This window comes from Eleutherodactylus coqui, chromosome 8 (assembly GCF_035609145.1).
Source record: "Eleutherodactylus coqui strain aEleCoq1 chromosome 8, aEleCoq1.hap1, whole genome shotgun sequence".
NCBI lineage: Eukaryota > Metazoa > Chordata > Amphibia > Anura > Eleutherodactylidae > Eleutherodactylus > Eleutherodactylus coqui.
In genome coordinates, this window is record NC_089844.1 from 28,198,860 (window position 1) to 28,222,339 (window position 23,480).

At 43.8% G+C, this 23,480-nt stretch overlaps 1 protein-coding gene across 4 annotated transcripts; it reads left to right on the top strand.

Moving 5' to 3' along the window:
- The first annotated feature begins 7,327 nt into the window (after window positions 1–7,327).
- Window positions 7,328–23,047, top strand: LOC136576241 (putative methyltransferase DDB_G0268948). Of its 4 annotated transcripts, XM_066575359.1 has the most exons (8): window positions 7,354–7,383; window positions 8,278–8,305; window positions 12,531–12,683; window positions 16,050–16,213; window positions 16,307–16,520; window positions 16,691–16,791; window positions 19,222–19,359; window positions 22,797–23,046. In XM_066575359.1, the coding sequence occupies exons 3-8, from the start codon at window positions 12,531–12,533 to the stop codon at window positions 22,882–22,884; spliced, it is 858 nt and encodes a 285-aa protein (XP_066431456.1). In that variant the 5' UTR covers window positions 7,354–7,383; window positions 8,278–8,305; the 3' UTR covers window positions 22,885–23,046. The 4 variants fall into 4 exon arrangements, 3 of the variants coding, with proteins under 3 accessions (XP_066431455.1, XP_066431456.1, XP_066431454.1); XM_066575358.1 differs by lacking the exon at window positions 8,278–8,305 and having other exon boundaries at window positions 7,328–7,383; XM_066575357.1 differs by lacking the exons at window positions 7,354–7,383; window positions 8,278–8,305 and adding an exon at window positions 8,365–8,516 and having other exon boundaries at window positions 22,797–23,047.
- The last annotated feature ends 433 nt before the right edge of the window (window positions 23,048–23,480 follow it).

A 23,480-nucleotide genomic window follows, 5' to 3' on the forward strand; every position in this document is an offset into this window, starting at 1 on the left:
GTATTTATAAACCCAGCAAAAAAAACACAATTCATCAACATAATGCACAAAAAGTTACGTTTTTTTGCATGTGCAGATACTAATAAACCAGCCTGGGCCCTGACAATAAATACTGGCAGTGTGTGTCAGGCAACCCATTGAGTGCTGAGCTCCACTTCTGTGGACCCATTCAACTAACATAAAGGATTTGCTGGGGCTCATCTATTGTATCAGCTGAAAGAAGTGTTTAACAAATGCTGCAAAATGTTAAAAAAAATTTCATACTGTACCAGGCACTGTCAATCTTATTATTTTATAAACCAAACACCTGAGCATCCATGAATGTTCAGATGACTTCACTTACACTTTGTTAGTGCAATAACCTCAATTGATTCATGATTTTAGGATGGGTAGAGGCAGGTTCTTCCATCAGGGGCGAACTCGTGCCCAACATTCACTAGATAACAGTAAAGCAAATAAGCAATCTGTAGGTAGAACTGGCAGACATAATAAACAGCTTGCGTCCAAAGCAACAAATGAGCCAGCAATGTTTCTAATGGAGAGCAGTATAATTATGTAATAGCTGGCATGTAAGGTTATCAGGTACTTTACACAATATAGGATGAAAGGGTTTGTGCCAAGATTATAAATAACTGTCTCATAACTATCTGCTCGATGTTGGTCTAACGTCAATGAATGGAGTGATAATGCACATGCTCAATCACCTCTCCATTCATTTAGTTACCTTGTTGAACCCTTTGTGATGAGTATAGGGGTTCCAGCAGACGCACCCCCACAATCAGACAGTTCTTTCCTGTGGATAGTGTGTAACTTCTGAGCTTGAGACGAAAACCAATGCAGAACCTCAATGGCACCATAGGGGAGAATATGTGAGAGGGAATGCTGTCACGTTTAACACTAGATAGAAAAGAGGTCTCCATCTCACATATTCACCCCTATGGTGCCATTCAGGCTCCATCCTGGTTTCTGTATCTATGAATATTTCTGTATCTAAGAATATTTCTGCATAGAGGACCGAAACCAGGAATCATCAGTAGATTCTCAAAAAGTAATGTGAAACCAGCCTTAGCTTTGTTTGCTTAAAGGGGTTGTCCAGGGTTAGAAAAACAGGGCAGATTTCTTCCAAACATAGTGCTACCCCTTACTTCAGTGAAACTGAGCTGTAATACTACACACAAGCCTATGGACAAGGGTGGTCCTGTGTTTGGAAGAAAGCAGCCATGTTTTTCTAACCCTGGACATCCCATTTAACCATGAAAATGCATTTTATAAAACTCCCAATGCACGGTTCATCTGTTGATGTCACTTTTAGGCGCAGATGATGACTCAACAGAATCAATATTATCTGCTCCTCATTGTGGGGTGGCTGAAACTCCAAAGTAAGACGTTAGTTTAAGAGGGCTAGGACCTCTCTCTTTGTTTTGGGCATTCTTCGTGCCTGTGGTGTCCAGAACAAAGAGTGAAAACGAAGCAGGTATGACCAGGAGGTCAAGTTGGTCAGTTTGTAGAATAAATACCTCTGTCTGAGCTGTTTAAAACAGTGTAAAATCCCCACCTGCTGGTAGCTCTGATTGTGATTGGCTGAGCGCTTCAGCTGCTACATCTGCCTCATTTAAAACAATGCACGCAGCTGCATACACACGTGTTTTTGCTCGTACGTAGGTGCGCACCTATGTACGCGCAAAAAAACCTCGTGTAAAGCCACCCTAAAGCACCAACAGGCTGTGGAAGATCAGGGAGGGCCAAAATCCTTTGCTTTATGCCCTGCATCACCAGGGTGAATGAGTTGCAACCTACTGAAGTAAAGGTCAGTGCCATCCATATATAAGATTCCCAAGCGTGGGTACGGCGCTAGCAAGGCACTAAAGCACTGTTTCAGCATTACACTAGCTGAGCTTTAGTGGGTTTCACGTCTATTGTGTGGAGCACAGACGTCCCACACAACAGCTCACCCAGTGCTGCAGCATGTCTTCAGCGCCAGCACTCCAGAGTGATCCCAGCAGAAGTGGTGTGAAGAGGTCCCAATTCCACATGTACGGAAAGCTCACCTTGGTAAATAACAGGAGGTTTGAGGACAGGAATGCTCTCTGAGTTGGGTGCACAGGTGAACAGTTCTCTCTTGGATTCGGAGCTGCATCAGAGCTCCTCTACCACACGTCTGCTCCAATCAAGAGATAGCCATAGCCCCAGAAAAAATTAATTTCTAAATGGGGAGAAATTGAAAAAAAACTGAAAACCAAGTCGCAGCTGCATCTCACATTTTCACACCCATTCAGACAGCCTGGCAGTGGCATACAAACACCACCCAGAATACCATTGGCCAGGGGGAGAGAGTTCAGCTCTGCTAAACTCCCTCCCCCTTTCCGCCTCTTGCCAGCTAAGGGGGAGGCGCGGGAGCTAGTGTGCTAAACTCCATCCCCAGCCTATGGGAGCTGCTGGCAAGTGGAGGGGAGGGGGGGACTTTAGCAATGCGAGCCGCTGCTAAACTCCCTCCCACCTCCCTTTTCGAGCAGCTCTCATAGGCTCCCATAGGAGTCTATGGGACGGGTTGGCGTAATCCGGCAAAAGATTGGTCAAGACCTATCTTTTCTGGCCGGCATAAAAGTGGCTCGCCAGAATACTCTCCATAGGCACTATCTTTTCTGGCCAGCCGATTTTACGCACAAAAAAATCACCCATCTGAACAAATGCATTTGAATCCAATACTTCAAATTGTAGCAATTTTTGGACAACGCTTCTTGCCGTGATTAAACTCTCGTGTGAAAACAGCCTAAAAATGTTATAGACAAAGCTATGGGTAGAACGTCAATAAAAGACCGTACTGAATTACTGAGGTGAAGAAGAGAGGTATAAAGAAGGGTAGCTCCCTATTTTTTCAAATTCAGTCCTCTCGTGTGCAAAATAAAAGTCAGCATTCACAGGAATCGGCATTTAATAGAGCAGGATCCGCTGTTTGCAGGCAGGAAACCAGTCATTTCGTTTAGACGTAGTACTACCCCGTTTCCCTGAAAATAAGACATACCCTGAAAATAAGACATAGCATGATTTTCCAGAATTTTTGAGGACGCAAAATGATTTTCAGGCCTTTTGAGGATGCTTGAAATATAAGCCCTACTCCAAAATTAAACCCTGCTAACAGTTAATTAAAAAAATCAATTTAAATAGTGTCCAGGCAGCTATACATGTAAAAAAGTTAAACCTTTTTGAGCAAAAATTAATATAAGACACTGTCTTATTTTCGGGGAAACGCGGTACATTAAAAAACAAATTGGTAATAATTAAACATAAAGAAAAATCACAATGCTGGGATAGAACAGATTGCCCCCAGGGGAAACTTTAGATGTGATTCCTGTGTGCAGTGTGAACAGAACGCTCAGTTGAAGGTCATTAGAATGGGTGTAGTGATATGCTGTGTGAAGCAGTTCTTAAACTGTAAGTCCTCTTTGGGCCACCTGCGCACGAACAGGTCAGATTCCGGCTGCGAGATCTCACAGCGGAATCCATCCATGTGCCCTGGCGGCATGTGTCGCTGTGTCCGTGTGCAGGCAGCTTCTGTACTGTAGATGTGCCAGACAGCGCTCCAGCGCACATGTCTAGTACAGAGCGTGACGCGCCGTTGCTAGGTGATGACGCGGATCCCACAGGCCTGTGTGCACTGCTCACTGTGGAGAGGCCGTGGGACAGACTGCTTCCATTGACTGCGAGGCCCGCACCAATCCGCTCGTGGGTAGGGAAAAGCGATTTTACATGGCATGTCTATGGGCAGCGAGGACCTGCTCCAGATCCTGCTGTGCTGTGCAACTACACCCCTGTGCATTCGGCCTTTGTAGTATATGTCATCTTCTGTCCCTGCAGTCTATTTTTATATAGGGAAAACTATAAGATGTTTATACAAACGTATTGCTGAACACATAAGATCAATTGCAACTGGAGTGGGAGCTACAAGGTTGATCTAACATGTGAGAGAGGAGCATGGAAGTAATGGTAAAGTTTTGAGGTTTGCAGCTCTTGCACAATTGGACTGTCCAGAAAATGGAGGAAAGAGGCATCAGTTATTGCTGCAACGAGAAGCAAAATGGATCAGTAGAACAAGTGCTTGGGAGGACTGAGCTTACATGACAGAAATGAATTGCACATTTTTTATGATTTTAACTGTTTTAATTATTTACTGGTTACTAGGCAACAAATGGGGCATTGCATTTAAATACATCCCCAGTTCCCTAGGATTTGTGAAGGCTTGATAAAGTGCCATGTGACGCAAAACAGCTATCGCCTATTTTTTGTGCTCCGTGTTCATTTTTTTGGCAATTGTGCCAAATTAAAAACAGTTTTTTTGTACAGCACACATATGGTTGAAGACCTTTACCCCAAAACGGATAGCCCTGTTTGTCCCGTGTTCATAAACATACCCATTGGAGCCTCAATCTGCTTACAGGACACATGGCTAGGCCTATAATGGAGGGAACACCCGTTGGATTTCGGGACACAACTGAATAAATTCCAGGCCCAATCGATCACTTGTGCAAAAAAAATTGACTCCCTAAAAATAATCCCCCGCCTCTCCCTTTTTGGCATTCCCTAAATCTTAGATAAAAGTAATAATGTAAACTGTGTGGTATGTTTGAAGACAGGGGTAATTACGGAGGCCTGGTTGGGATGGGCACATGGGGCAATAAAACTGGATATCCCTCCTCCTGAGTTGCACTTTTTGGGGGGTATTTCTTGACCTCAGTGGCAGGGATGGGGTGTAAAAAGCAGCGCTCCGTGAGGCTTCGTAAGATTACTGAGATGCATTGGTCTAAAACAGAAGGCCGTCCATAAGCTGCTCCTGGAACTGCAGGAAGGCGATTGTTCCCTGGGCTTTTTGTAAATTACGTATTACAGATAGCCCTCTGAATAATGCCGGGCTCACACGGCCATATGTGGAATCCACTCGCAGAGGCCCACAGTGGATCCCAGCTGTGAGCCAGACCATGGTCATGTGTACGGCCGCGTAATGTACTGCGCATAACATACCCATTGTAGCCTCAATCTGCTTACAGGACACATGGCTAGGCCTATAATGGAGGGAACACCCGTTGGATTTCAGGGCACAACTGAATAAATTCCAGGCCCAATCGCTCACTTGTGCAAAAAAAAATTGACTCCCTAAAACTAATCCCCCCCCCCATGGCCATGTGTACAGCTACGTAATGTACTGCGCATAACTGTGTACTCACACAGGCGGTCATGCGCAGTACAGCTTTTTTTGTTTATATTACCTGCGCCGTCGCTTAGCGAATATGCTGGTACCCACAGCCTGTACATAATGTAGCTGCGTATGAACTGCGAGTATATCCGCAACCATAGAGTGCATTGGGCTCTATGTTGCGAATATCCGCGGTTAGATAGAACATACTGCATTCGGTTTTCTGCGAGTGGATTACATAATTACGACCCGATAATGTGACTGGAATTGTGTAATCCAATGCATTTGATCATGGAATCTGCAATTCCCATCCAGTCATGTGAGAGCGGCCTAAAGTAGATCGCTAACTTTTTATCGCTTGACCAGGGACCGCTCAATGAAGCCACCGGTCACTGCTCCAGGCTCTTGGCTACCTTAGGTAGCTGGGAGCAAGGAGATTTTAAATTTTCCGGGACCTCCCCGGTTTCTGTGCATGTGTCCGGCACCTTTCTGGTGGGAGCATGAGCAGAGGCCGGGGGAAGGTCCGCAAAGTGGGATCGCTTTGGGATTCAAATGCGGAGGCCTCCTGTAAAAAGTTTAATTTCCTCTCACCAATCGCGTCTGTGAAGGGGAGATGAAACAAACGTTTTTTTATTTACTTCAACGTGATCAGTATTGAACGGCCGCTATGTTAAGTAAATGGAGAGGGGCGGGGGAGCAGGAGGAAAAAAATCTTCTCCATCTCCCCCGCTGTCAGCCAGTGATACTAGCTCCCATGTAGCAGCATAAGAGCCAGTATGTGTACGGACGAGTGTCAGGCATCGTCTTCTCAACTTTCATCACATCCAAATGAACCATTATACAGGCCTTCTGGCCACCGATCCATAAATATACCACAAGACACCTGACTAATTTTTATGGGTGATTTTTTTGGTCATTTAGATCTCAATAAATATCGTTGCTCATTGGGAGCATGCAAACCTGCTATACTTTGTAGCGACAGCGAGTCTGAAGGCTATCTTGCAAACGTTATTACAGCCAACAGCACCTACTTTCAAACTATTTCTAGATAAATCGTCCTTTCTATTCCAAATGGACTGGGCCGAAAAATCACTCTTTAAAGAGAGAATGGTACAGTCCCTTTTCATAACATGGGGAAGCTTTATCAAGATGCTTCCAGAGAGAATCAGAGATAGACACAAAAACAGTTTCTACCATACATGTTGGTTTCAGGAACAACTGGGGTTGGGCAAATCACCCCTTTAGAGAGTTCTAAATGTTCAACTGGGTCCGGGAGGGATTTCCACATCTACCTACAATATCTCCAGAGCAAAGTTTAACAATTCAACATTCTTTCCTTTTTAGACACAAGCATATTGAGATGGACTTCTGGAAAAATAAATAGCACTGCTTTTCCATTTTACGGGAAGGAGGCACACATTAGCATTATGGTTATAGCAGGTCTGGCTTTACTGCTCATTGTTTTTCTTGTTTTTTATTTATTTTAAAAATGTTTTGCTGGGACTGCATCTGAATGCCACCACACTTCTGAAATGCCTACAGTTATCTTAATCATATCATTTCTAATCCAATCAACAGCACAAACTAAACAACAAGCAAGATGAAAGGACCCGATCTACTGCCGTAATCCTGTAGAGACAATAATTTTACATATTGTGTTTTCTGATGTTACAGGAGCCAGACAGCCATCCTTCCAGGGCTGAGCAATGCAGGAAAGGTTTTGCCAGTGGCTGGCATCTGTTGATCGTAATGGTAGTGGGGGGCTCCATGTCTGCCCAGATTGCTCACAGCTTAGATGCTCTGGGGCTCCATGTCACCTGACTTCCCATTGCTTCAGTCCACTTGTTAGTAGGACTGCAGTGCAGATGGGCACTGGCAGGGTTAGTCTACACCTAACCTTTGGAAGTAGACAAAACCATCCCAGTGGTAGGAGCCCCTTTATTCTTCAGTGAATGGTCTCTCAATTTAATCCCTGGCTGCTGTTTCCTAGCCACTCTTCTTCTCCACTGAAGGTGATTACCTCTTCCATCCTGTAAATATGTGTACATATGTAAATAATATGTGTCGTATGCCCTGAGCTGTTATTGGCTGCAGCGCCTATGATGTCCCGCAATCAGGGCAGGACCGAAGCTTGTATACAAATAAAGCAGCAGAAGACTGAGAGGCATTGCAGGACATAGCAGAAGTGGGGAAAGGTGTGTATATGCTTGATTATTATGTTAGTGCATAGGGAACAGGGTTTAGAGAAATATTACAACTCAGACAACACCTATCACTCTATGTCTACATGGGAAGTCTTGTTTGAGTATCCTCCACAGATTATCCACATACAAGCCAGTGAAGAATCTGCTGGCTCTGTGAATATAAAATTGTGGATATAAAATCTGGACCGTAGGTCAATTTATGTGGAAGACTTTTCCAGCAGCGCATGGATGAGTTTCCTGAAATCTCATGCACATTGCTTACTCTGCAATATGCTGCATATTTTCTATATAGGAAATCCTTATTGGGAAATACACAATGTATATACTGGGCCTAGAAGTACCCTAAAAGGGTGTCTGTGTGTTTATAGGATGCTTTGTTGTGTGTGCTAATACATGTATGTAAAAGCACATTACACACGCATTACTGGAGCATTTTACAGTAAAGTAGGTAATATACATAATATAATACAGGTAATGAAAGCTCCAGACAAAGGAAAGCAAAAACAAGGTTTGCAAAGCTACTGCGAAATGTGTCGATGACCTAATTCTGCTGTAGTTCTGGCTGATAATGCAGCCTATGGTTGTGGCAAGCAGCCTGCACTCCAATTAGACTGAGCACTGCTGAGATCACATGGTCCTGCAGGAACATCCAGCATAATAGATGTGGCTCTGGCATCCCCAAGGTGACAATATTTGTCCAATGCAACTAAAATGTAAAACATTTTAGTTTGTGATCGATGTCTCTTGCTCCTCTAATTAATTATCTTCAGAATTTTTGTCTTTGTTCTTTCTATCCATTTCTAATACCAAGGTTCTCAATTGTATAAATTTGCTATATATTTTTACCTGACATTTCATTTCACTTCCCTTCCCATATTGTTCTAGTTTGCCTTGGAATGTGGTAGAAGAGAAGGTGAGCCAGCTGGGTGGGGAGTGCTGTATGCAGGACCATTTGAGAGGTTAATAATAGTTTAGGACTTCCAATGGTGTCATGTGACATGAAAGAGCAGGGCCTAGCAGTGGAGACTATGATGGATTTGTGTCAGAGGTCCCAACTTTTGAAAAATTTACTCAACTCAGTGAATGCCTGGAAAACTGTACAGGCAGCAGCTGAACCAACACAGGTAGGAAAAGGGAGAAAGCAGGGGAGACGTGTGGTGGTACATTTACTCCGCAGAAAATAATACAGCTGGTACTTCCTAACTGCAAACCTTTTGGAATAAAGACTGTACTATTCAAATGTGCATAAGACTTAAAACCTGACCATGACCTTTCTTCAATGTCAATCCCAGAAGGGCTGTGGGGCAGACGGCTTCCATTGACTTCAGAAAAATGGAGCATGCTGAAATTGGTTTTTTTTTACGGGAGTGTAAAATCACGGTCGCTGTCCACTCGAGTCAGCAGACATGCGGATGCTCTATTGGTTTGAATTAGTGCGGAATGCCGCTAATCATCCATACGGGAGACCATTGCGGATTCTGCAATTCAAACCTGGTCGTGTGCAGGCGGCCTTAGACTTCTCTTTTTTTCATTTACTTTGCATTTGTTAATTGACAAAAATAAACTATTGGCACTTCTATTTTTGAAAGCATTTATACTTTGCAACATACCTGTTTAAAACTTTTGCACAGTACTGTAGCATTGTGGTAAATGTAGCCCAATAATGGGCAGTTAAAATTGCATAAAGTTGTCCATAAACTTAAGGGCTTATTCACACGGGCATATAGGCTGCCCCTCTGATGCATTGGCATACACGATGGCAGTGGCAGCTACATAGATTCCTATGGGAGCCTATGTTAGCTGACAAAGAAGGGAGGTGGGAGAGAGTTTAGCATCGTGACTGCTAAACTCCTTCCCCCTTCTGTTTTCTTCTTTGCCCCTTGACACTGCTTGCAATGGGAGGGTGAGGGGCGGAGCTAAGCTCCACCTGTTCCGCTCCCTCCCATTGCTGGCTGCAGATATGGGGCAGTAAGAGGAGGAAGCTTAGCTTTGCCCCTGTGTCACTTTCTCCCCTTGCAAACGGCTGGAGGGGAGGAGAGAGAAGCTGAGCCAGCAAGGGGGAATGTCTTTCCAGGCCCCATGGCATTCCGGTTTCGGCATATATGCCCCAGGCCCTTTGCCGTTCAGGCATTTTGTATGGTGCCGTCGGGCTCACATAAACCGCTTATGACTGTGTAAATAAGCCCTAAAGGAAAACTTTGTTGAAAAGTCTGCTGACTTTTACATGTTTCAAGAATTGTCCATTTTCACAAATTTCATGCAAAATATTACTCAAAATCATTTTGATCTTTCTACTATTGTTCTTGTGAATTTGGTTAAGAGTATTTAAAAGGCATCCCCAAGATTATTATACTGTAGATCAGAAGGTACAAACAGTATAATCGGGAACACCAGTTCTAAATATAAGGGCCTGCCTTCTGGCAACCCCAAAAGCAAAATGGAATAATGGAGCTATTGCACGAGTATCACTAGCTCTTGCAATTTAGATCTAATTGCCGAGCTGCACCTGCATTTGCAAGTTCAGCCAGGGGATTATGAGTAAAACATGAAGGTTAGCACCCTAGAAAGGGAGACAGCATGCTTCATCAGAGCGAAGCACAGGAACTGTTTTCATTCACATCATATTATTTCATGAAGAGGTGCATAAATTTAAAAAGGAAACTTAGATTTCTTAAAGGAAGTATGGGTATAAATTTATAAAATGCACTTAGATTTAATCCCTTAGTGACCAGCCCATAGTGTTTTTACATCCTAGCTAAGAGGGCTTTAATCCCCTGAGGACGTAAAAACATGCATCCTGCGGGGATTACAGCCACGTGGGCTATGGACGTGACAGCTCCATGCTGTCAGTACCCAGAGGTAGCTGCCAATATGAAGCTATCATGGGGGGCTGCGGGGAGCTTACCCCGGCAATGCGATCGGCGTTATGCAATCGATAGCGCCGATCGCATTAAAGTGCAGAAAAGTTTTTAAAAAGGGAAAGATTCAGCTGCCTTCATAGATCGGATCCATGGAGGCAGCTGAGATTACTCTCCCTGGTCTACTGTGCTGTCCCGTGGTGATCTGGACCTCCAGGACCTGACACCGGCCTTCTGTGCATGCGTGCCAGGAGCCATTACGTCAGCCGCATGCGAAGAAGGCCGGGAACACCAGCAAATTTGAAATCTCCTGGCTATGGCTCCTGATGGTAGCCAGGAGGCAGGAGATGTCACCGGGACCGCGCTGAGCGGTCCCCGGGCCAGTGATCACCGTTATCCACTGGATAATGGCCATGACAGAAAAGTTTTTAAAAAATTAAAGTTTCATGTCCTCTCATGAATCGGGGGCCTTATTATTCTACACCCTCTCCTCCATCTCCTCATTATCTTCCTTACACTCTGCTCCCTCTCTTCCTACATCTCCTCATTACCTTCCTCACACTCTGCTCACTCTTATCTATCTCCTCATTACCTTCCTTACACTCTGCTTCCTCTTCTCTCCTCCTCCTCATTACCTTTCACCACAGCAGCTTCCTCTTCTTTCCATAGAGCTGCGTTAATGATAAACCCCGCCCCTTCCAGTCCAGTCAGGTGACTCTTCCTCCTAGTAGCCCATATGCTATAGCAGGAGATCAAAGCCGTCTGTCAGCTCTGCTGTCCGGCCGTGTACCTGGCCTCCACCGACCATACTCTTCAAAAAACATTCAAAAATACCGGCTTCAAATAGGGCCGGTAAAAAAAAAAAAATACCGGCACTGGCCTGGCGGTAAAAATACTGGCCAGGCCAGTGAACAACCGGTCGGGTGGCAACCCTAGTCCTCCGTGATTTCCCCCAGCTATCGGTATCTGCCGTGGGCTTCTGCGCAGGCACCCATGTGGCGCGATGCGCAGAAGGCCGGAGAGCCCGGCAAATTTGAAATGCCTCTGCACACGACTGTCAAAAGATAGATGTATGCGGTTCCTGTTCACATGATCACTGTTATCCACTGGATAGCAGTGATCATGGAAAGTTAAGAAGTGTAAAAAAAGTTTTTAAAAAGTTAACAGTTTCATCTCTCCTCACTGATTGTATCCGTGAGGGGAGTTGAAATTACATACCCAAGGTCCCCGGATTTGTGCTTTGATGGGATCTTTATCCACGAATCACACCCTAGATTCAGCGCATGCGCCTGTCAGTATAAGGGCAGACGCATGCGCAAAAGTCAAGGATTGCCCGGGAAATTTAAAATCTCCCTGCTCCTAGCCAAGAGCATGGAGATGTCACGGGGCCCGCGGTATGCGATTCTTGGTCACAAGATCGCTGTTATCCAATGGATGATGGCGATAACATAAAAGTTTTTTTTTTTTTAAAGTTGAAGTTTCATCTCCTCTCACCGATGTGATCAGTGAGAGATGAAACTTCTTACCGGAGGCCTTTGCATTTGAAACCGCAATCCAATCATCCTTCACGGACCTTCCTCGACTCCTGCGCATGCCCCTGCCGGAAATAAATGGCAGACACATGCGCAGAAGCCGGGGAGCCCGGGAAATTTTAAATCTTCTCAAATTGACATTCTCTCTTTTTATGTCATACTTAGGCCTAATCTCCATGTGTGAATTGTAATTATAAAATCTGTGTGTGTCTCCCACGTGGGAGATCCCCAGCTCCAGAAGCCCACAGGGATGCATTAGCATCTGCAGGGAAAATAAATGCATGCGGATGTGATTTTTTTTTTTTCCCCGGCATGCAGATCACTCGCGCGGGAAAAAAATCACAGCATACTCCATTTTCCTGCAAATCTCCTGCAAGGACGGCTCCCGTGGCTGTCATTGTACTGTGCCGTGGATCCATGGGAGAGCAGGAGATTTTTTTTTTTTTAAAGTGTGCACGGCGCATGCGCGCGGCACGCTGCCAGTGTGCCGAGCACATCCATCAGGCAGAAGAAAGAAGATCCATCCGCGACGGCGCAGCATCTGGACAGGTGAGTATAATGACATTTTTTTGGTCTCATGGCCGTGGGCACAGGTGGAAACCGCTGTAGGATTCCACCGTGCGTGCCCGTGGACATGAGGCCTTAGTGATTATCTGCTCTCATTGTGAAACACAAAATGTAAATAAGAACTGATGTGATAAAGGGAACAATTCCTACACTGAAAAAATGTTTTCTATTCATTTGACAGATGAGTAAATTAGAGCTAGCAACAGACAAAGGATGTCTCTTCAAGACAAGCCAAGTGTTCAAGAACCAGACCTTTTCATCAGTTTATCACAAGTATATGATTCCCGTTTCTGAAGAAATTATCAATATGGTTTTATCCTTTGTGCAAGTAAAAGTAAGTATACTAAAAAGATGTGTTATTAGGTAAATTATTCCAATCCCATTTGTATGTAATGATGAAAGATAACCTGTTGGTTCTCCTACTATATCTGAGTAAATACTTGCATTCTCTCTAAAACAATAACTCTGGGACATCTTTTATTGGATCTCTGCATTATGTAATTCCCCACCTGGAAATGAATGAATGAATCGACAAGCATGAGCAATCACTCCCTTATCTGAAGAGAATGTCCATGTGAAATCTGATATTGTCAGCACTGATTGGTCAATAGATATCAAACTGTTGCTTTTCTAATTTAAGAGCTTATTCACACGCTTTTCACGGCCAGCCAATATACCATGTGATGCTACCATGCATGGGCTTGGCATATATGAGGTCAGGAAGGAAGGGGGGAGACAGCTTAGCTCTGCTAAACTGTCTCCCCCTTCCCTCCCCCTTGCTGGCTTACCTCCTCTCTCCTCCCCTCCAGTTGTTTTCAATGGAAGGTGCGGGGTGAAGCTAAGCTCCTGCCCCCTTCCTGCCCCTTGTCCGCAGCTAGCAATGGGAGGGGCAGGGTGGAGCTTACTCCACCCCCTCCCATTGCAAACAGCCTGGAGAGGAGGGGAGGAGAGAAGGGGGAGGAAGTTTAGCAGTCATTGGCTCCCATAGGAGTCTATGAAGCGGCCGATGTAGTCTGGCCAGGAAGATAGTTCCAGGAATATCTTTCCTACCCGGCATAAGAGTGTTGTGTGATCACACAGGAAAGTCTATGTGATCTGATGCATTGGAATCCAATGCATCAGATGGTAGTGTATATCGGCCAGCCGTGAAAATGGCGGCTGATTTACGCTCATATGAATAAGCCCTAGGGCCACCTTCACACAAACGTATTTGCGCAGTGTATAATGCAAGAAAAAGTTGAGCGCATAAAATGCAGTGAATAGAAACCATTGATTTCAGTGGGTTCGTTCACATAAGCATATTTTGCATGCACATTTCATTTGCACAAAAAAAATATGCAACACATTCTATTTTCCTGTGTATTTGCGCCCATTTCAGTGGACAGGAGCATGGCTGCAGGTTTTTTTTGCGTGCCCTAGAAGTACAGTAAAGCACATGAATATGCCACACCCATTTCACAAAAATGTAGTGCAAACGCGTGCGTAAATACACTTACATTCCTGTAAAAGCATGTCATTTTCACGCGGAATCAAGGCGTTTCTATATCAGAACCTCCTCACTTCACTTCGGGAAAGTAGTAATGCTTTCAGTGGATGAACCTTACATCGCACTCTCGTATACCAAGAACACGGTGTGATGCTACCGCCTACTCCATTGATGCGATGCAAGGGCACACCCAAAAATAGGACGTGTCGCGATGTGGGGAAAAATAAAAAAGCTCATGTATAAGACTCCATTCAAAAGAATGGGGTTCATATTCGTGTGAGATTTCTGCGCCTCACAATGCACAAATTTTGCACGAGAATCTTACCTGCATGAAGTCGACCTCAGGGAGTTGCAATAGGACTTAAGCCATTTTTAATTTTGTATTAAAATCAGCAAGTAGCCTGCAGATTTTAGTGTGGAATTTACTGGGCTTGCGGTGCGTCATGTGTCTTTTCACAGCAAACACAATAAGGCTGTATTCACACGACCCATATTCTCATGCCAGCTCTGTCCATGTCTGAGATGGACAGAACCCGCACTGCATGGCCTATTTTTGTGCGAGTCCCACATAAGAATTGGACATGTGATGGGCTGTGCAATGCGAGTTGCACCCGAGGATCTCTGGTGCATTTTCCTCTCAGAATATAAATATGGCCTTAATACCTTGCTCTGCACCACATCATATTGTATATTTAGAGGTTAAAGGGTTGCTCCGGGGTTAGAAAAACATGGCTGCTTTCTTCCAAATACAGCACCACCTTTGTCTGTGGGTTGTGTTTGGTATTGCAGTTCAGCTTCTACTCACTTCAATGAAGCCGAGCTGTAATGCCACACACAACCGTATGGACAAGGGTGGCGCTGTTTTTGGTAGATAGCCATATTTTTCTAACCCTGGACAACCCCTTTAACCCCTTGAGTGGCACGGCCGGAAATTTTCCGGGACGAGCTCCACTGCTCATAGACATAGCCCGGAAGATTTCCGGGCTATGTATCACTATGGAAGCTGCAGAGCACAATGCCACAAGCTCTGACAGTGTGCTCTGCCTGCACAGTGCCACAGAGAACAAAGCAAGGGCTTTGAAAAACCAGCAGAAGATATTGCAGATATGCCGGCAAGCTCCTGCTTTGTTTACAGGTTGCCATAGAGACCATCGGCTTGTCGGAAGCAAGCCAATGGTCTCTGTGGCAGGGAGAGCTTGGTGCTTGGCTGTGAGAGGACAGCTAGGTACCTGCTCTTACAGCAGAGATCAGAGAAAACCTCTGATCTCTGCTGTGTTAACCCTTTACATGCTGCAGTCTATGTGACTGCAGCATGTAAAGGGCTGTCACTGCAGCATGTAAAGGGCTGTCACCATCGGACCCCCGGAATGTGATCAGAGGGTCCTGATGGGTCCCTGTGGAAGTCCCCTAAAGGGGGGGAAAAAAAATTAAAAAAAATAAAAAAATGTTAAAAAAATTATAAAAACACTTGTCTCCCTTTACTTTGTAAAAAATCAAAAATACAATCACACATGTGGTATCCATACGTTGTAATGACCCAGAGAAGGAAGTTAATACATTATTTAACCCCTTCATGACATGGCCCCTTTTTTTTCTTTTTTCCCCATTTCTTTTTTTTTTCGTCCCCCCTGTTTAAAAAATCACAACTTGTCCCGCAAAAAACAAGCCCTTATATGGACATGTCAATGGAAAAATGAAAAAGTTATGGCTCTTGAGACGCAATTGCAAAATTAGTTGAAATTCAATGATTAGACCATTTTAAAAAACCTGCCCTGGTGGGCACGACAGGATGGTAGGAAACCCGCCACTCAAGGGGTTAAAGGTCCAAAAGGATTAGGAGAACATATTGCATTTTTATGTACTATTTCCACTGTTGTCTGTTAGCATTTTGCTGGAGAGGTAAACTGACATAAGTTCTAGGTATGCATGTGGGCAGGGAGGCACCATATTAGATCGTTGGCTCTGGCACTAGCTCAAGATCTCTTCTGAGAAACAGAAAAACAGCTGCAACCTCTCCACACCAAGGATCCCTTCACATATTCAGTGCAGCGAAGAGCGAAGCAACACTGCGAAAAATGAAAATGGAGAAAAAAGGGCCACCTTCTTAAGCGCTAAATGCTGCTCATGTGTAAACAGACAATTCTATAGTAATATACCATATTATATGTGGAAATAATTTCAGCTTTACTAATTGCATTCTGCACTTCTTAATAGAGAAATGGACAGCCTCTTGAGATGGCGGTCGATGTTGGATGCGGCACTGGACGATACACTATACCTCTAGCTCCTCACTTCAGGAAGGTCCTGGGAATAGACATCAGTGAATCCCAAATAAATTTGGCTAATCAATATAATTTGCTGAACAACGTGTCCTACATGTGAGTATTACACTGGATCTACCAGTCCTGCTGATGCTACTGAGGATTAGATAGCATTAGTTCCTCTGGCAATCATCTCTATTCTGTCTACAGGGTGGCGCCAGCTGAGAAGTTACCAATAGAGAATGATTCTGTGGACCTGGTGAATGTCGGTCTTGCGGCTCATTGGTTCAGAGTAGATGAATTTGCTAGTGAAGCAGCTCGAGTGCTAAAGAAAAAAGGATGCTTGGCTCTACATGGTGTTTATCCGGTCTTTGAGATTGAATACAAGGATTTGTCACATGACCTGACTGTAGTAATGTCAGAGGTAATGATAGTAAGGTCTAATAAGTAACTTGAAAATTAACTGCTAAGTCATCTCCAAATGGGGTTGTCTTCTACTGTCTTTGGTCTGCTTTTGTTTCCTGTTATAATAGAGGCTTGGCTTACTGAAAAAGATACTTATTTCTTTCATTAATGATTTTCTATTTTTCATAGGTATGTGAAATTTTGTACACATATGCTGAAAAATACATGGAGGACTTTTTTTGTCAGTACAAAAGTATATATGAGGCTATTCCACTAAAAGACAAGCAATTGTAAGTTTTTTTTCCTTATTTCCCTCCCCCCCCCCCCCCCACCCACCCAACAGTCACATAAAATTAAGAAAAACGATCCTAGAAATGTTATTTTTAAAATTTTAGATTGTGAATTTATGTCTCACATAAATATATTTGGCATAGAACTTAGTTGCCCTAAAGGAAACCTGTCATGTCCCCCACAGCACCCTAAACTAAGTTACGGTGCTGTTAGAAGATATGACAGGGTATCAGGTGATGCATATATTTTTTAACAAATTTTATTTATTTTAAAATTAACAGAGAGCATTTAAAAAAAGTATACAGAACAAGTGACAATTTTATTTTTTATACTCCCCTGCTCCCGCGATCCAGCGTTGTCCCCTCTGAAATCAGCTCATGGTATGGATATTCGGAAGCGGGGAACACAATGAAAACCTACTCATGGACAGGCAGCCTAACGGGGTTAGATAGTACCATTGAAAAATATAACTTGTTCCACAATAAACAGGCCCTTAGACATTTACATTGATGGATAAATAAAAGAGTTATGATATTTTAAAAGGGGGAGGGGGAAGGAAAAAACATCCTTAAGGGGTTAATAATCAAGGCAGAAATCCAGGTAATTTCAAAAGGTTCACTTAGTTTTTTGTGCAATTGTACATACAACAATCACAGCAGCATGCAAAATCGGAATGTTGTATAGTGCAAAAGCTGAAATATTTCAATGCTTTACTATATGCAGATTAATAAACAAAACTATCAAGATATTACATTTTTTGTAACAAAAAACAGATGTAAATACTAAAGAAAGCACTAATCTTGCACTTATGATGCCTTTTAACCCCTTGAGTGGCACGCCCGGAAAATCTCCGTGGCTTGCTGCACGGACCATGCAGTTAAACCCCGGAAGGCTTCCGTGGACAGCTCCAGTGCTGAAATGTACTGAGCACTGAGATGTCCGCTGAATTTCTGGGGTTTTTACTGCATGGGGAGTAAAAGGGACTCCCTGCAGGAAGTAAATAATCCCCTCGCACAGCTGTCACAGTTGTGACAGCTGTGGGATGGGACCGCATAGCACTCCTATTGATTTCAATGGAGCCGCCGCTGCCGGCAGCCCCGTTGAAGGCAATAGGAAGCTGGCTGACCCACAGTGATTTTCTGGGAAGGACTTAAAATATAAGCCCTTCCCATAAAATCATTTCTATCAAGTGTAAAGAATAAAATAAAATATATACTTACCGCTCTGTGCTGCCGGGGCTCAGGCGCGTGTCTCCGCTCAGATCCTGGTACTGTCATCATGATCTTTCATCTGGAGAACATAATCAAACTGCCGGGAGGGGACCGCATAGCACTCCTATTGACTTCAATGCAGCCGCTCTGTGCTGCCGGGGCTCAGGCGCGTGTCTCCGCTCACGTCCCTGTACTGTCATCATGCTCCTTCTTGAATTCTATTAATAGACCGAGCGCTGCGTGTGATTGGCTGAGCGCTACGCGGTCCCATCCCGGCAGTTTGATTATGTTCTTTCAGCAGGCGGGGATTTTAAATCCCCGCCAGCTGAAAGATCATGATGACAGTACCGGGATCTGAGCGGAGACACGCGCCTGAGCCCCGGCAGCACAGAGCGGTAAGTCTGTATTTTATTTTATTTTCCAAAATTGTTATAATCTATTCTTTCTTTGCAAAAAAATATTGCAAAGCGATTGTTCTGTTCCTAAATAAATACTTGCGTGAGAAAATTGCATTGTTGACTTATTTAAAAAACCTGCCCTCTGAGGCACGACATGGTAACAGTAAACCTGCCACTCAAGGGGTTAATGGGTAACTGAAATAAAAGAAATGCTAAACAAGCTTTCTAGAATACTTTGATCCCTTCAACTGGCCAAAACCGTACATTTTTTTCCTATGATAAATTCCTTTAAAATAAGTAAAACCAAAATTTCACATAATCTGATCAGAGGTAAGCGTACTGTGAGCATTGGGTAAGACGTTAATGGATGGCGCAGGGTGCTGAGAACAAGTGGAAACACTCGGGAAGTACTTTATGAAAAGACGACTGCAGAGAATGCTTTGTCACCTAAGGCAAACATGCTGACCCTCTAGGTACACTCCTTGAGGAGGAACGATACTCTTCATGACCCAAGTCTGTAGGCCTCTCACTAGCCAAGCCAGAAACCTACTGCACACTGATGAGGGGCAATCACCCCGAAACAGCTGTCTGTGCATGGTTTCTGGCTTTGGCTTACAATTTCCAGACATTGTTTCAAGACTTGTTTAAATATTATAACATTGAGTTGCTAGGATGCTGCCTTCCAATAGGTGGCACTGAAGAGGTATTTTCCATCTTTCAATTTGTGTTATTACATTGTGATTATCTGTTAATTAAAATATCTCATTGTGTGTACTTTGTCAGATAAACTATATCCAAAGCACATACCCTTCTGTTGCAGGATCACAGATATACCGGTCAAATTTCAGATGTCCATTCCTAAAATTATGGGATTTCTCCAATCAATTTGTTTCTATCAGATATTTCTAGAGAAAGATGTGAAAGGAGCAGAAGAACTTCTACAACAGACAGAGAAACGGTACAGTATAAATACGTTTCTGTTCCATCGTGGTAGTAGACAACCAAAGTGAAATGGAGTGCAAGATCTATCACACAGGTGACACCAATAGTGCTGATGGACCCAGATGAACCTGGAGTAAAAAACATACATGTATTCAGACAAATGTGCTAAATAGAAACACATAATGAGACTAGATATTGTAAATATATAACGTAAACTATGAAGATACGAAAAACAGAGAATTATTGCCATTTGCCATCCTGTATGCATATACTGCCCACATTATTGGACTGTACTGAAAGTTTCATTCAATCATAGCAGACTTTGTTTTTTTTAATAGGAAATACAGATACAGTACATGCTCTCTTTCAAAGTATATAATTGACCAATAACATCTTTTCCAGGGGTCATCATTCAGTATTTTACATCCACACTCCTAGCGGCAGTACAGGCTCCTTAGTACTATGAAAATAGTAAGTGGTATAAATAAAAATACCAACACACCCCAAAAAGCAACACACAGGCACTCACAAAAAGCTTGTATCTAAAGCTGTTGTCACGTCCGTACAGCACATGAGCACTAAGGTCAGCACGGACGCAGGGTGATGATAACCACGACTGTAGAAAGTCGACTATTGCACCGAAGTACGTAACCCAGAAGTAGGCCCATGCGACACCAGAATACAACACTCCGCACAGGGACAGGGAATGTACATACGGTAGCAGCCACACACCACAATATGCAGGATGGTAGCACCACTCCAGGGGGAGCGAAGGAAGCCTGACCCTAACCTAGCAGGGAAGGTGATGGGTCTCTGCCTAAAGTGGGGACATCGCCTCTATAAAGGCGGCGCAGCGGTCTTCTTTCTGGGCCCTGATTGTCCCCATAGGAATCCCCAGAAAGATGCAGCAACATGCAAAGCAAAACAGAAATAAAAAGTAGCAAACTGAAAAGGAACCAGCAGCTACTTATCTGCAGGTTGTGAAATGCCCAACAGAGCAGAGCTCCAAACTCCAAGTTCTCCACAATGGAACGGAATAAGCAGGACTGGTCACTGCAAGTGAGAATAATCTCATTTCTTCTTGTTTTTTGTCTGTCCATTTGCACTTGTGTTTGTCTACTGTGGAGGATCTGCAGCCAGAGACTCTGGTGTGATACCCCTCCACAGCTTCTTTCCAATAAGCCCCAAGTGTGTGTGTTTTTTAGTAAGAATTATTAAAGCATTAAGGTTTTAAAAAAGTCTTGTCTGTGAACAGCGATACCAAATATGTGTATTTGTTTTATTATTTAGATACTTTTATTATAAATATGCCAAAAGGTTTTTCTTTTAAACTGTATTACTTTTATTTTTTTTAACAATTATTAAACTTTTTAAAACTTATTTTTTAATTTTTTTTGTCCCTAGAGGGGACAAGTATTTGCAATCCTTTGATTGTTCCTGCTGTATGATTTAATGCCATAACATTACATTATACAGTGGTCTGACAGGTATTCTATCAAGCTATGTCATAGGCATGGCTTGATAGGCACTCTGCAATGACAGCCCTGGAGCCTTTCAGAAGGCCTTCAGCTGGCATGACAACCGTACAGCAACCCGCGATCCCATCACGGAGGGTCCGTACAGGACCCCCGTACATTGGCCAGGGCACTTAAATGCTGCTGTCAGAATTGAGATGTGCATGCCCTATCTTTCTGCTTTTGCAGTTTTTTTTATCTCCCATGTTTCCCTATGGAGCCTTTTTTTTTATCACATCGTAAAGCACGATTTTGGTAGTATGCATTTTTATCATTAGAAAGTCCTATTAATTTTTGCAGGAGAAAATCGCAAATGGCAGCAATGTTTTTGTGAGAAAAAGCAGTGTTGACGTTCCAAAATTGTGGGGAAAAAAGTTGTGATTTTCTCGCGGCCATATCGTGATTGCCCGTGTGAAACCACCCATAGAGAGTACCCCAGGTTCCTGCGTGAGTACGTCCTAATCGGGGCGATACACTCACCATTGAGGTAGGGACGTTTACCGTATATACCGGCGTATAAGACGACTTTTGAACCCCGAAAAATCTGCTCTGCAGTCGGGGGTCGTCTTATGCGCCGGTAATACAAAAAAAAAAAAGTGTAAAAAAAAAAAATTTTATTACTCACCTCCCCCGGCGTCCTGTCGCGCTCCGGCAGGATGTCGCTCGCTCCGGCGCTGTCGCTCGCTCCTCGTCCCCGCCGCAGCATAGCTTTCTGAATGCGGGGCTTGAAATCCCCGCTTCCAGAAAGCTAATACACACGCCGGCAGCTATGACAGCATTGAATGGCTGTGATTGGCTAAAGCACACGTGGCTTCAGCCAATCACACTATTCAATGACATCATTGAATGGCTGTGATTGGCTGAAGACGCACGTGTTAGCAATCACACCCATTCAATGATGTCATTGAATAGTGTGATTGGCTGAAGCCACGTGTGCTTTAGCCAATCACAGCCATTCAATGATGTCATGGCTGCCGGCGTGTGTATTAGCTTTCTGGAAGCGGGGATTTCAAGCCCCACATTCAGAAAGCTATGCTGCGGCGGGGACGAGGAGCGAGCGACAGCGCCGGAGCGAGCGACATCCTGCCGGAGCGCGACAGGACGCCGGGGGAGGTGAGTAATAAAATTTTTTTTTTTTTCTCCACTGAATACCGGCGTATAAGGTGACAGTTGGGGGGTCGTCTTATACGCCCCGTCGCCTTATACGCCGGTATATACGGTACATTTTAGAGTCCTATGGGAATAGTACCAGTTTACTTTATTTGCTCTTTACCATTAACTATTTGTTTTCCAGGATCTGTGGTGTTAACATTTTCCGTGCGCTTATTTCCGAAATACAGTTACCAAATGTTGGCAGCTGGCATGACATATGGATGGTTCCACAGGCTGCTATTTTAGTATTTTGGCCGAACAGAACAACACAGTTAACTATGCAATTCTGTCTGAAATTGGAATAGAGACCTACTAAATGGATATCTGAGCTTGCAGCATGGGTTTCTGCTTCAATAATAGCAGCCTATAGAGCCTTCAGGGTTGGCATATGCATCCTTTTTCTTATTGGTTTTGTAACATCAGATATACAAGTAACCTATAACCATCCTAGACCACCATGATAATGGAGATCAGTATTAATCACCCTAAATTACCACAGATAGTAGGTTAACCGCTAAATCCCTTTAGACCACCAGGGACCTACTGTATAGATATAACTATCTCCTAAAACACCATATGCAAATCTTCCCATTTGTGGTATAGTAGAATGAGGAGAATATTGCCGTATGTTGCGGAAAAACGTCCACTTAAAAACAGTGTCAAAAACTGTGTAAAGAAAGAGGTTTTTTAATGGAAGACTTGTATTACAGTAGGGAGTTTAATAAAGGTTTTAACAGTCTTGAAAAATGAAGCTTTATATATTGTAAAATATCCTTTTTTGTTACAGATTTCAAGACATACTTGGAGAGAACGCTGATTCTGCCAAGCTCACCATGCATGCGAAACACTACTGTGTCCTTGCTTGCAAAGATTAAGTGGAAACTCACTTTTCAAACAAGCTGTACTTGATACATGATAGCCAGTGTGATAATTAGTAGAACTGCTTTAACTTTTTTTAATCTAAAATGATTTTTTTGTGCTGAAAAAAAATAAATAAATCACCCTGAAGGGCTGTCTCCTTCCTTCTAGCTTGCTATCCACTGCCTGCTTTCAGTTGATTGACAGGAGACATGCAGACCTTGTGACAGGGGAAGGGGAGGGAGATGAATTATTATTAGAGATGACCGAGCACTAGACATGAGCAAGCACAGTCGTCCGAGCTTGATACTCGTTCGAGTATTAGGGTGTTCGAGATGCTCGTTACTCGAGGCGAGCACCACGCGGCACTCGACTCCCTTACATTTCCTTCCCTGAGAAATTTGCGCCCTTTTCTGGCGAATAGAAACACAGGGAAGGCATTACAACTTCCTCCTGTGACATTCCAGCCCTATCCCACCCCCCTGCAGTGAGTGGCTGACGAGATCAAGTGACCCCCGAGTATTTAAATCTGCCCCGCCCGCGGCTCGCCACAGACACACGCTAAGAGAGATCAGGGAAAGTGCTGCTCATGCTTTTGCTGCTATAGGGACAG